At 40.7% G+C, this 15,282-nt stretch overlaps 1 protein-coding gene across 24 annotated transcripts in view; it reads right to left on the bottom strand.

The window, feature by feature from the left end:
* The window catches only part of rims1b (regulating synaptic membrane exocytosis 1b), a 174,675-nt gene that overhangs the window by 149,926 nt on the left and 9,467 nt on the right, over window positions 1–15,282 (bottom strand). For all 24 annotated transcript variants that reach the window (XM_032526711.1, XM_032526701.1, XM_032526759.1 and 21 more), the window contains exon 2: window positions 2,569–2,782. In XM_032526711.1, coding sequence (XP_032382602.1) covers window positions 2,569–2,782 — 214 coding nt within the window. The remainder of the gene's footprint in view (window positions 1–2,568; window positions 2,783–15,282) is intronic.

Genomic DNA, 15,282 nt, shown 5'->3' with positions numbered 1-15,282 from the left:
TCACAGTGAAATCCGGGGACATTTCCGGGGACAGATCCAGCCGGGGACAGGCCACCAAAACCGGGGACTGTCCCCGGAAACCGGGGACGTCTGGTCACCCTAGTATGAGGGAAACATTGTATTGTATTACGTCCTTGTGCCGTAACTAGATAACACCGGGATCACACTGTATAATGTGAAGGAACCAGATATTGAATCTGTTTTGTTGTGACTGGACACAAACACATTCATTGATTCATTATGTCAAAGTGACACAAAAACAGACAAAATCTAGGCATATTTTGTTACACATTAAAAACTAGATTAGTTATACAATGTTAAATAATAAGATACTTTTAATTATTATTTTCCTGTTGTGAGTTATGTTGAATTCATTTCCAATTGTATGGAAAAATAGGGGTGTGAATGTATATAATAATTACAGTTTACTATGCTACGATAGGAATTATTGCTAAATGTATTACTACTCAAATGTATTATTAAACTGTATTAGTATGTACATTTTTGTGTTGTTTCGGATCTATCTTTAGAGATTATAGACCGCTCAAGGCAGTTCTAGTAGTTATGGAAATCCAGTACTTCTAGTATTAAACATACCTTAAATCACCTTTTCTTTTGAGAGTGTTGATTTTTTTAGGCTTCTGAAATTTCCCTTTTAAGTGACGCTAAGTATCATATCATGAAAAAAAAACCATATTGAACACTCCTTATATGGATTATATAAAAAGGCCATGTTGATTGATGTTATTTGGAGCACACTTCCTTTCAAATAAATGCTTTATTTGTTTTATTTATAGACTGCATTTATATCATGTTAGTCTCATCCATGCAACAGCCTGTCTGCTGTGAAAGCAATATCACTGGCTTTACCAACAAGGGTACTAGCTTTGTTTTATTACCAGTTCTCATTGGTCTTTGAGTTCTGCATACATGGGTGCCAATGTGAGTTCAGGCCCAGCTGGGCTAGGCGGATCCTGAACAGATTGGGGACCAGCAGGCCAAGGATGCAGGTCCCATATAGTCAGGTACGATACCCAGGAGGAGGTCCTAACTCTTGGGTTGTAGCCCATAAAATGCTTGGATGGAGGGCCGCGTCTTAAAATAGTACAAACATGTTTATGGATGGATGCCACTCTGATCCACCCTGGATCAAATGAATGGTTCTAAATTAGTGATCCGGTGTGGGCCTTTTTTTTTATAATAGTGTGGCCTCTGGAGCCTGTAGCATAGAGGTTAATGCTGCCCTGCAAGGGCAACTATCTAGGGACATGTCTGCATGTATTTTATGAAAAGCGACAAAAACATTGAAAGAATTGTTGGGGAATAAAATTGTCAAAATGTCAAAATGCAATGAATGTCAGGAAAGGCGACAAAAACATTGAAAGAATTGTCAAAAAAACTTAGATAAAAGGCAATAAAGACGTTAAAAAAGTGGCAAAAACATTGAAAAGAAACAAAAACTTTGAAAAAATCCCAGATTATTGTATAATTGGCCACCGTAAATTATGTCTTTGCTGCTCATGGTACTGTGGCATTTTTGAACGGCAGGTATCGGCCTGCTTCCCAGCATTGGTTGTTGGTGGGCTCAACACTAGCAGTCATCAGATCCCCTCCAGTGATCACTGACAAGCAAAGAAAACTGGCTCCACCCTCCTACAACTCCGATGGCTGCACCTGTTGGACGACCGCTTCACGTGGGCTGTCAGGTCCTGAATTTCACAACAGGCCAAAATGGCGGCTCGTTTGGAGACTATTATTTTATGGCAATAGTTTACCGAAATGTGTTTCTGAAAACATTTTATGCGAGAAATAAGCTGTGTATTGTTTAGTTATGACTATAGTTACTTGCGACAAAGTTAAACACCTAATCTTGCTAGCAGCAAATGGAATCTGTGTTTTTTTTCCAAGACATTTCGAAGAAAATTTGCAACAAGCCAGTCCCGCTTGGTTCATCAGAGATTCATTTTGGAGGTTGAAAAACAAAAAAATAAAAATAAAAACCATAGATCTTTTCTCAAGGGCAACGCCAGAAAAGAGAGAGCATGGAGTTTAACTGCAGAAGTACTTGGAGTGAAAGGTAGATACTAGCTTAAAAAACACGTGATTGTGCTTTAAAGTACTTGTAGAGTCAATATAATCTGGAGCGTGACGGAGGACGGAACAAAACCGGAACGCAGCTGGAATGCAGCACTCGCCCAGTGGAGAATCAGAGTAATATCCAACGTGATGCTTGATGGCTGCGGTGCAGTGACAGGAGACAAAAGGACAACACAGATGCTGTTAACTGGTGTGCTGTCATGTCCCAAGTAAGCTCAGGTGCGTCATTTATAACCATTCCACAACGGCCTCAGACTTACACAATGAGCCTTGAAGGGCCTAACACTGGTGCCAAGACATTCTTCCAATACACTTTGGCCTCACCAAAGTGTAACCAGGAAGCAACAAAGCAGACAGTAACAAACACGGAAGCAGAAGGACCAACAGTACATCTATAGCAGGAATGAGGTGAGTGTGGGAGGGAGAAAGAAAGAAAGCAAAAGGGGGAGGTTGATGGGTAAGGTTTCTCACATTGTTGGAGCGCAGGGAGACCCGCCCTCCACAGCGAGCGCAGAATTTGGTCTGGCAGTAGGAGCAGAGGTGGCCGCAGCCATCGGCGAACTTGGTCTTGCGGCAGATGCCGCAGGTGGGCGCGTCGTCCTTCAGCTGGGTCTGCTGACGCCGCGTCTCCACGCCGATGCGACGCACCTCCTGTTTGTAGCTCTCAAACTGCTGGTGCAGTGTTCTGCGGGGAGAGAAAAGTGGAAGATTTGCCCATCAGTGTTACATCATGCATTCAGAAACTTTTTGTACTTGGTCAACTTTAACCTCCAGCTGTGTTCAGTCACGCTCTTCCTGTGTAACTATCCTTGCATTCATGAAAGACAAAAAGAGGAAAAAAAAGGATGTGGTGGAATTTCGGAATAACTGAATAATTTTCCAAATAAATGAATCTAACAAACACAAAAGTGATGTTATGCACGCAAAAGTTTGAGAACATTCCAGTTCCAGCAAAAATAACTGGCAATTAGAGCGCCACTTGAAAGGTGCCTTTCAAATCTAAATCCTACACGCAATTAGATAAAACTTCAGCTCAGTTTTGCTCTCTGTGGCTCACAGCCTCTTTCCCCTCCCTGCTTTCCTGGATTGGACCAGAGTGTGAAATGCAAATCAGGCCATGTGAAAACACCCACAGTGTTGTAACAACAGAACTGTCAAAGGAATACTGCATTAGCATAGCGTGGCTCTCGTGTAGGGGGACCCAGACAGCATTTTGATTAGCGCGCTGAGTGAGGGAGAAAGATAGAGAGGAGAGAAGATGGCTTCTTTCACAGCTTTGCAGCCAATTTGCCTATTTGGAAAAGCAGACAAACTTTAGTTAAATCTCTGTCAGCACACTAACTACAGAGACGTGCCTGTGAGCTTGTTTGTCAAAAGAAACTCATCAAGACAATGGCGTGCACTGGCATTCACACTTTTTTAAAATAAGCAAAAAACAAAAGCAATTCCTGCTGAATCTGTTGAAAAGAAAGCTGTGTAAGTGGAAGGCCCGGTGATTAGCAGGACACTGAACATCTCCCGCACACTTGTCTAGCTTTGCCAGATTTATTGGTATTTCTTTAAACACATCACAATCGTCTTGGGTGGCGCTAAGCACCGGGCAGAGCAACAGCGCTTCTGCAAAAAAGCCTCAGGAAGGAACTTGTTTTGGTGGAACATGTACGCTCAAAGATTATTTTAGTCGTGCAACAGAAAACTCAGATTGGACAGATAGTCTAGCTAGCTGACTGGATTTACATAGATTACCCGTACACTGATTAAAAGTTGGAGTGAGAAACTACGCAAAATTCTATGAGTGTACTAGAGCTACTTATTTAATAATAACAAAAGGCCATCACAAGTTCAAAGATCCCAAAGTAAGATTCAAATTCCTTGTTTTGTCCCAAAAAAAAAAAAGAGTCCAAAAAACAAACACAGACATTCAGGTTACACTGTAAACTAGATCACCTGGAACTGGTCAAAGCAGACATGTCCCCCCGTCTGTAATGCTCAGCTGCTGGGTAGGAAACAGGTAGAGAACATAACACCTGATCTGTAGTCAGCCGCTTTTGGTGGTTAAAAAAAAATCAAACCGATAACAATCCTCCAACGTGACCTATGAGTCCAGGGAGGATGCTGTGTCTTTACTGAATGCTTTCGAGTTGGAAAAACAAGCTGTCCAAAAAAAAGTTATGGAACAAACAACAAAGTATACAGTCTCCCTGAAAAGAATCTCTCAAATGCCAAACAGAAACTGTGCAAGAAATAAGAAGACAAAAGCTAATTGTACATTCCTCTTAACTAGTGTGTTTCTAGCTGTCTCGGAATAGAGACAGCAGACTGTGCCACCATACAGAGCTGGAACATGGAGGTGGCGGGTGGACTGGGACACATTTGGCCAATCAGCTGACAAGGATGGTTGGATCAGGAATGACGGTTTTGTGACGTGGAATGTTGAATGAAACGTGAAAAAACGGAGTCATAAGGAATATTTTCTTGGAAAAGTATATCCTCTGTCCTACACAGTCTGGGTACCTTTAGGCTCATATTTTGAATATTATCAAATCTTATATGCATTTTTCTCAAATATTTGGGATGTAATGTTTAAGTTCCAATGCTGAAGTTTTGTAAAGCCTGAAGGGGACTTTACAGCAAGCCATAATAACCTAGGGGCTCAACATTAAAGCATTTGTGCCATCTATAATGCAGAGCCAGGATCCATCACCAGTTTTGTCTGTGCTTGACTGGGGAAGACATGGTTAAGCTTTGAACAGATAGCATACACACTGTGATGAAGCATCCAGTAGCATCCTGTATAACTGTAGTCATCCAGACAGGCAGATGCGGTGTCTGCACACGCATTCATACTCAAAAGGATGAGAACTGTGCATGTTTTCACTCACACGTGTTTCAAGTAGGCTTTGCTTTAGCAAATAGTCAAAAAGAATGACAAATGGACAGTGGAGTTGACACAAACCTTAGCTAAACTGATCTGTACGTCATTCGAATGGGAAAAACAACATGACACCGCCACGGCAGCAACGTCATAAACATGACCTCTGACACCGAGAAGCTATCTATCCCGCCAATGGGAGTCCAGAGGCTGAGCCAAGCCCAGGCACCATGGGAACAGCTGTCAGAAACAGAGGGTGCACAGCCGGTTGCCGTGGTAACGTGGTGGCGTCAAGCGCCGGGTGTCAGCGGGTGTCAGTGCACCAGCTGTTCCTGTTCTTAGAGCCACGGTTTCATCAGTATTTCCTCCACTTCCCCACATTAAGCAGACATGCACTGTTAAAGCTGCACAAGGTGACTTTTTTTAGTATGAAAATAAATCTGTGTTCTCAGCCTAAATCAGAAAAGTGCTCTGCTGCAGTAAGTATAGGGTTTCGTCATCTTTGACTTAAAAAATATCTATGTATAGTCATGTGAAATTCTGATGTCAGGTCTGGACGGTATTCTGTCAATCAGTGATTAAAACACAAAAATATCTCTTAAAAGCGAGAGCCATTCAGTGAAATCTGGACCACCCAACATCAGAGCATTTATATTAACTTATCATATAACTTTATATGAAGATACCTGCATGATTACTGGATCTTTTCTTTTTTTTAAATCATCACCGCTTTACCACAACTCTTAGCTTTGAATATGTAAACACAAAGTGACTTCATGTGTTGCTCACCTGGGGGCAGCACAAGCTGAATTACAAGTCCAGTTTTTTCTTCTTCTAATTTGATGACTGACAACTGATAAGTTGCACAGTGTATAGTCGCCAATGTCAATGGCACAGACTGTAGACTGGCACAGACTGTATGCAGAATGAATACAAAATATGCAGAATACAGTATTCAAACATGTGCAACCTTTCTGTCACACATACACACAGACACCATCCAAAATTTAAATATCACACCCTATTAATAGACAATGTGACAGTCCAGAGTAATGCCATCTGAGCCATTTAAGAAATTAAAAACTTTCAACATAACACACAGTAAAAGAGAGTCAGATAGTGTTGTGGGTGAGACATTAAGTCAGACACATAGCAAAGTAGAACACTTTTCAATTCATTGACTTTATCGGTTATTAGGCAAATAAAACGCAGATACAGATAATCTGCCAGCTGCCAAAAAACAGGCCGAAAATCAGCCAGGGCCAATAATCAGTCTATTCCTTCTTAAAACATATTACCACAGAGCTGTATTAACATATCTCAAAAACTACAACCTTTTGCTACTGTGTAAAGGTTTTACTGAAGAACACTTAATAATATTAACAATGGGTCAAATTACAATTCGTAATAGGACAAGGGTTGCTCATAGTGACAAACCCACAGGAAATTATCACACATCTCATTTCCCCTCAGCTCTACGCCGCTGTTTTCAGTAAAAAAAAGCTCTGATAAACCCACTGTATGCCACCTGACCAGCAACAGACAGGAGACAGACAAAATTAGTAACTAGCTAACGATTATAGTGGAACATTTAGCATCTAAAGAGCCGGGTATTTTTCTCAGGAATCTGTTAAGCCCAAAACTGAGCTAAAAGGATAGTAACATGTGGACTCATATTAACTCGACAGTAGTCTTGCATTGCCAGACCTTCCTCTACAGCGCTGCAAAGGAGGGTCTGGCGAGTCCACACAGCATTCCGGGATGGGAGAAAACATGCTCTGGTTTATTGGCATTTATTGTAATTCAATCACAATTGCCTTGGGCAGCGCTAAGATAGATAGATAGATAGATGTTTATTGATCCCAAGAAAAATGGGAAATTTTGGTGTTGCAGCAGCAAAATCAGTCACAAAGCACAGAATATAAATATAAATGAAATACTAGGAAAATAATACATACATACATACAATATACATGAAATAATGTGAATAAAGTAAAAAAGAACAAATAATTGAATATGTACAGGATGGGGAAACAATAATGTGCAACTGCTTAAATTATATGTTAAAATGTTAAAATGTATGCTACATGTAAATGTAAATAAACCTAATTGTGCAGGTTGCATTAGTGCAGTAGTGTGGTGCTAAGTGCCATACGGGGCATTGGCATTACCAAACTGACATTGGATAGATATTATAGCTGGCTTTCTGAATTTTCCCTGCAGTGATCTGAGAAAAGGTTAACCATAGTCCTCATACTGTACATCAACCAGAGTTTAAAATGGCAACACAAAGAAAGCCCAAGGATATCCGGCCTAAATTTGTGAAATCCAGCAGAGTTTCCTTTGGCAACGGAACAATCCCGAAAGTGGAATATTGTGGATATAAACTAATACGACAAAATCACAACTCCAAGCCTAAGCTAATGTTGCTTCATGACTGCTGGATGCACAAAAAAGAAATTGTACCGCCATCCAATCAATCTGTTTCACCTGCTGTGACAAAACAAAATGGCTACGGTGAAAAAACATTAATTACATTCTCAAAAGGTAGCAGGAACTAGTAACATGTTACGAGCTTCAGTTACATTTCAACTTCCTTACTGTCTCTGTCACAGAAAATTTGCAACAACTCTAACCGCTTTGGATTGAAAACTCTGGGGTTGCTTTTTAGTCTGGACGGGTAGAAACGTCCGCCGGTCTTATCGGGAAGGTTGGCTTACATACCTTTCAGTAACCGTTCCACCTCGTAGATGGTCCAAGCAAATAAATCCATGGTTCTTAATTTTTGCCTTATTTCTTTCTCTAAGGTTTTTTTTTCCAATTTGTACTGTATATCCATGGATACATAGTGTAAATGTAGCCTAAATCCTTCACACCCCTAGTTGCATGTTTTACGCATCGTAAAATAGAAAATGAGACACTGTGGCTTTGTTAGCAGCCAGCCAGTACTTTCTATCAACCTCCAAGCTAACCCCAAAGCTAAGCTAAAATAACCTAGCTAACTGAGAAACATACAGCTATCTTCACACAAACCCCAGTTGATTTCTGGATGTATTGGTTGCTAGCTAGACAGCTAAGAAGACACAGCATTTGAAAAATGTAAAAGTTGGAAGGTGTAAATTCCTCTTTTAGCAGAAGTTAAGGCCTACCCTCACCACCTCCAGACCCAGCGCTAAGCTAACGTGTCCTGACCAGGACCACTGTTTTCACAAAGCACACAAGATAGCCATGATAGGACACTACTCATTACTGGAAAAAAGTAATCTATTGGCACTATTGTAATGTGTTACTATCTAACACTGTTAGCATGTGGCCATGCTAGACAGTGACCAGATGGGTCCAAGTGGTGTGAACCAGCTGAACTGTGGGCGTCTCCTCTCTAGGTCAACACCATGGGCCAGCAGAGAGAGCCAGATGTCAAAATAAGTGTGCAAATGAGCACCCAATTACACTCTCTCTCACACACACACACACACGCAAATATAAAGAATGACACAGACAGAAAATCCGCATGTACACACCCACACGTACACACATATGGGTTTGCCTTCGCCTAGGGCATTACATTCAGCCCAGCGTGTCCAAGGACTCCATTCTTCTGTCTTCCTTTCTCTCTCACGTTCTCTTTATCTCTCCCTCTTGTGTCTCCACTCTGTTCACCAGTCATTGGTGTGGAGTTGTTAATTAGCACCGCTATAAATACATTGCCCAAGGATGGGGAATGGAGAGGGGAAAGCTGTGTGTTTGTGTATGTGTATAGGGCAGTACTATTTCGGTCACATCAGCTGATCCCTGGTGACGCCTTGCAGAAGACTCCTTCTCATAAGAAGCTGGAAAAAAAGCAGACCGTATGTTTCAGCCCTTGGGAAAGGGTAGCAGGAAGTGGTGATAAACTGTTTTTCAAAGCCTTGTGCCCTTGGATACCGTTGCTTCGCCTGTAGCAAGCAATGTAAATTCACCACTCACAATTGACAATGTGTCTTCGATTTCACACAGGAGTAAACAAAGGCGGGCTTTCCATTTCTAACCTATGCCCATGGATTTGATTGGCTAAGAGGCAACAGTAGATTTATGGTTTGATATTTGTATGTCCAAACAACCAATGTTTCATTTTAAAAAAAATCAAGATTTACTAATGAGAAGTAAACAAGCTTAAAACTAACACTATCTAACACACGTTGTCTGGTGTGTAATTTCTTAACCCTTTTGTTGATGCTTTTGTTGTTTGTCACTTTTTTTGACATATAACACAACATAACACTAACTTATTAACTTTAGTTTACAGTTATTTTTGGAATTCATGGTTAATAAACCTCATTTATAGGAAATTATACTTAATGTTTGAGTTAGAAAAGCAGAAATTAGGAATTATTTAGACTAGAATTAAAGGAATGGATGTTGATGGATAATCACAGACTGGAATATGTCAACTTTTACTCAATACTATTTCAAAACCACTTCAATTTTTGTCAAATGCTATAAAATTAAATAAGACGCCCCAAAATGAATAAAAGTAGAGATTTTTATTTGCCAAAGAGTGTTGTGTGGAATCAATCATGTTATTTTGGGGAATTAAAAAGAACAACATAAGGACAACAAAAGGGTTAAACTATGATATAACAGGACCTCCACTGAGGTAGATGTGGAGAAATCCTAAACTTGACAAACCTGCGGTTTCTAATTAAGGCGTTTTAGCTGTGATTGGACCACTGTTGCTCAGGGGCAGGGTTTAGCAAACAGTCAATTGACACCAACGGTTAAAACACCACAAACTGGCTTTTTTCAGAGGTTTAGTTGGAAGAACAAAACAAGCATGCTGGATCAATAGTCCCAGAACTGCATGACAGCACAATTGAGGGCACTGAAGGAAAAAAACGTCTCTGCTTCTGATGGTGCAAGAGATCCGGAAGACAACAGACATGTTTGCAAACGCTGTGAGAAGGAGACAAGGAAAGGAGGAGTCAGGGGTGGGGGCGGAGTGATCAACAGGGGTAAATGAAAGGAAGCAGACACATTTATGGAGGAGATACAGTGGGGTAAAAAAAAAAAAAACGAAACAGGAAGAACAGGTGAAGAGGGGTTTACACACAATTCAAGAAGTCTTCCCATTTCAGAAAGAGATGGGTGGACAAAAGGCTGCCTGCAGGGAGGAGGAGATGGAAGGAGAACAAGTGGAAAAGCAAAGGATGAACAAAAAAGAGCCAAGACGGAAACAAGCGTGGGCCAGAGACCAGCGGAGGAGAGAAGCCGATGCATCCGGAGCCACTCTATAAATACCACTTGAGAAGAGGAGTGGATGATGGAAAGAGGATGGAGACAGGATGATGGAAAGAGTAAAAGGGAGAAAGAAGAAGAGGAGAGAAAGGAAAAGCAAAGATAGATTTGCCCAGGAACGGTTTATAAAAGCAGGAACATTAGTCATTTTTAGGAAATGAAGTCGTGTGTCAAAAAAAAATTCAATTCAATCTAAAGATTCTTGCTGGAGTGTGGAGTGTAAAGGTGATGGAAAGAAGAAAGGAGGCAGAGGAGGGAAAGAGAAAGAGCAACAGATGGGTGCTCAACCAAATGCAAACATCGTCTTTGTTTTCTTGTTTGCCTGGCATGATGTTATCCATGACGACTTCTACACATTTGGCTTCCTCCACTGTCAAAAGGCTATAAAATTGTACCAACGTCAAAACGCTAGCAGAAATGAAGCAACCAGATGGCCAGTGTGTATCTATCTTTCTATAGGGCAACAATTTCACAATCTGGTCAATCCTCCCTGGCTTGATAGAGTTTGATTCCCAGCTGTCATTCTTTCCAGGATCCAATGTTACAGCCACTTGTGACTGCTGTAGTCACATAAAGCGGCTGGTTTAGTACACAGCTTCAGGGGAGCAAGGTTCAATGAAGCAAAATCAATGCTGCTGTGTTTTCTATCATATATTTTAGAGAAGAATCTAGCATTTGTGGTATCTACAATCTAGACTTTATGAAGTTTTGTAAAAAAAAAAAAAAAAAGTAACCCTTTTACCACTTTACCAAACCAAACAACAACAATGTGCTGAAAAATATAGATATTCGTCCTTTGATTGTTAGATGATGGGTGAGACTTTAGTGCCAAAGTGATAACTTTTTTTTAGTTTCACTTATAATTTGTAACTTTGTCTAAATCAACAATTAGCACCCACCAAAGCCAGTGTGGGAAAAACGTTACAATCAATTATATTTGTAGTAGCAAGCAAATGAAAGTGGAGTGGATACGGCAAGTGTACAAATGTCTCTTTCATACATTCACAGTGAAAGTGATTAAGATGGGCTCTAGATATGACAATGTTGTTCAATCAGACGCTTGGTCCATGAGTTTGGTCCAGACTGAAATAACCGGTTGGATTATCATTCAAATTTCCTTTGTACAGGCATTAGGTGATCCCCTGACTTTTTCTTATGAGGTTTACTTTTGCTATTTTAAGTCAAATCTACTATTGAATGGAAGATCATACCGTTTGGTACAGTATCCATGGATCCTTCTGGGTGACATTTTGAACCATAATCAGTTTCAATTTGTCCAATATTGTGGCTTAGGGGCCACACACCTACTGAAGCTCCCAAAATAGGCTTTCCTCAGATCTAATGATGGTAGTCGGGCTCCAACATGTCAGTAATTTGGCATGGACCCAAGTGCAGAAATACGTGGAGGGAGCAGCAGTTAGAAATAAAATGGAATGATAAAACAAAGAACTTACAAAACACACAAACTGGTAACAGTGGACTTAGATGGATATGGTAATAATAATGTTCAAAAATGATAGGAAATTGCATTTTCTTTCACTGAGAAGCGTAACATTTTCTTGAGGGATGACCCCCCCCCCCCCCCCCCCCCCCCCCCCCCCCCCCCTCACCAACAAGTCTTCCACAAACCTAGGGAAAACACTAAAGAAATGTAGGCTTCTAAATTGTTGCACAACGTGCATTTGTAATGATGAGTCGCCGAAGGGTCTGTGCGGTTGTGCAGGTTAAATAACTTGATGTTAAGTCTGGTCTAAGTTCAGTATTGTTTTGAATACATTGCTACTGTCCTGCTCCAGCCCTGCACAGACTAACTCCTTTAGCTTCGTAGCTTTAGCCTGTCTTCAGCCTATAGCGTCAGACTAAGCAGCCCCTCCCACAGCAAGTGCTTAGATGTTGATAACTCTTTTTATTGATGTTGAGAGTGTTTTACCTATATTTATGGAGCAGAGTGCTTTTTGGCATGGACTCCACAGTGTGTACAGTATGTGTGTATAGTTGTGTGTGTCTACCACTCTCTTTCTCCTCATGTATTTTTTTTCCTTTCTTTTCCATTTATTTCCTTCTATCTGCCCCCTTTGCCTTTATTTCTTTTCCTCTCACATCTCACTCTTCTCATATCTTCAATACTGTACAAAATCCAATGAATTGTATTGAACCGTGTTTGCTGACCCATGTTTAGTAATTGTGTTGCTCCTGTTGCTAGTTTAGTCATGCACATACAACATTTAGTAGGTATTGTGTAGTGTCTCATTGCGATTATTTCAATTTTAAATCTTAACAGCTGTGTCAGTTCACTTCGACATCACTGGTGGGTGTGGTTACAGGTGAACTAGAGCAGTGTTTGCCAAAGTGAGGTCTGGGGACCATAAGGGGTCCTTAAGGGAGTGTAAAAAAAAAAGAAGACTTAACACGCTCAACTCACATTGACACTTGTGGTACGTGTCCGATGTCAGTGTCATTTTCACACTTCCCATTCATTTCTATGGAAGCAGTTGTGCAATACATTGTGGTAGCGTGGCAAATTTCTAATTTGAGCATCACTCCAATTAACACTTTTTTTTACACACACAATTTAACATAATCTAAATAAGCATATAGAGACATTTTTGACTGGTGTTACCAGAGAGTACACATTTAAGTCCCGTGATATAAGCCCATCTTGTCCTCTGACCACAAACACAGACAGAGATGGGAGGAGAGAGGGAGAGAGAGAGAGATGTAGATAGCCTGGTCAGCCCAAGTAGAAGGCTTTCTCATTAAACTTTAATGCTGGGGAGGTCTGAGAGCACTAAAGAGGCTACTCACTGTGGCTCGCTCGGGTCTCTTACTCTCAACACACACACACACACACACACACACACACTCATGAGTCCCACCGAGCCAGCCACACCTACTCTTCCCATCCTCTGAGTGATAGAAAGGCCACGGTGCTGCTTCTCTGTCACACTGTGTCCTTACGTATCTGCTGCTGTAGCCAATGATTAACCAAATCAGCCCAGCTGACAAAACACTCAAATGCAAGGATGTTTCCCAAAGTGTAGAAAAGATAATAAAAGGCCAACAATAGCTCAGGGGTTTAAAAACATGTGTTCTTTTAGAAGATTCATTTGAATCTTAACATATATTCAGTGCATGGCCAGAAAGCACATGACACCCAAACATTAGAAATATGTGATTGAACACATTTGTGTGCAATCAGTCAGTTATTTGCATGTAGTTGGTTAGGGATCTAGTTCCTCATGCATAAAAGTAGTTACAGTGGTGGTCTTCCCCCCCCCAAAAAAAACCCCACAGGTTGGAAAAAGCAGCAATTACAACTCCAGCATTGTAGTACTTATGACGGGAGCAAAGCAGGAAGTATGGTGACGAAATATAAGAGTGCCAGATACCATCTGGGTTTGTGGTGCATTTTGTGCGCTGCCTAGCATCAGTACTGCAGTACACATGCTCTCAGAAGTACTGTATAGATGCTGTGTGTACATAGGGTGGGTATGCTTAGATTTTGAGTGTTGAGTAAGTATTACAGTATGTGGTTGAGGAAGAGTGGTAGGATAAGTGCATGTCTTCACCCATGTAAGACAGGAATGATTCCTCACTATGAAATACATGATCAAATGCACACAAAGAGACACAGTATTTCACATTATATTTAGTGGAATTCAGTAGGCCAACACAGAACAGGTTATAAAAAATAAAAAATAAAAAAGCCAGTGACTGAATATTTAAATATTTCAGGAACGGCTTCCAAGTGAGTGCTATTTTCAGACCTGATCTATAATTCAACATTAGCATTTTTCTCTCAGAAACCTTGAAACTCTTAAGTCTGCTCAGGAAAATGTTTCTTTATCTCAGCTGAAAGTACCAAATTGTGTAAAAGTGGGAATCTTTCAGTTTGACTCTAGAGACAAACATTGGTAACATGACATACTGTAATGCTAACTGCTACTGTTTTCAGCTAGCCACGAAACAAACAAGTCAAATAAGAAGGGTATCTGTTTAAACAGGATAGAACAATTTACACAAAATACATAAAAGTCAGTGATATCATGGGACCAATGTTCGGACACAATAGGCAGTCAGAGGCTAGTAAAAGCATAGCCGCAACAACAGTAGGAAGCATTAGACCGGATGTTAAGGAAATGTGTTAATGAGGTTGATGAGAGCAGTGATAATGAATTAAAACAGTAAAGGGCCTTAGAAACCAAAACAATGTGCTATAGGACACTAATGTAGCTCAGCGTAAAAAAAACCTAACTCTTAATCAGTGCTCTCGTCCTAAAATTAAATCAGCTGTTGGAGGCGTTCCCCCACTGCTAAACCAATCAGAATCATACACAAATTGCGAGGGCCAATCATAGTGTCACAAACCGGTTACAGTACAATGAAGTAAGGACCAAAACGCAGAGGAGGCAGGCAGGCGAGAGAGTGTTTAGTTGAAGATTGAAGAAAAAAAAAAAAAGAATCTAAATGGCAAAAACAAGAACTAAGGAAACAAAGTTAATAAATCCCAAAACCCCAAAAAGTCCAAAACAGAAAAGGAAAAACCAAAAACCGGAAAGAACTCAAAAGGGGGCAACGGATCACTGGGAAGAGGGTAATGTGGAAAACACTGACTGGAATGCACACAGGAGCAAACTCACAAACAGGCCAGCACAGGCGCAAAAAAAAAGAAACAACATGACAAGAGATGAGGGGAGCACAGACACTAAATACACTGGGTAATGAGATAACGAGAGGCAGGTGACAAAAGGGAAACAGGTGGAAGACATCAGGCAATCACAGGAGCGGGAAAACACAGGAAGGACAACTAAACACAAGACAGCACAGAAAACCAGACTATCAAAATAAAACAGGAAAAAGAACATAGAGACACTCACAAGGGAACGCAAGACAGAAACTACAACACAAGGCGGAGAAAACACGGAGAATATCAGAAAGCAACAAATGGAGAAAAAGAAGTAGGAACGAAAACTGAAACTATAACATACCCTGCTTTAAGTCTGTTTCTCCCTTTGCTATCAGCTGTCGTTGCAGGCTCC

Source organism: Etheostoma spectabile, chromosome 2, assembly GCF_008692095.1.
Source record: "Etheostoma spectabile isolate EspeVRDwgs_2016 chromosome 2, UIUC_Espe_1.0, whole genome shotgun sequence".
NCBI lineage: Eukaryota > Metazoa > Chordata > Actinopteri > Perciformes > Percidae > Etheostoma > Etheostoma spectabile.
The sequence above is the reverse complement of the archived record's forward strand: the minus strand, read 5'-3'. Positions and strand labels throughout refer to the sequence as shown.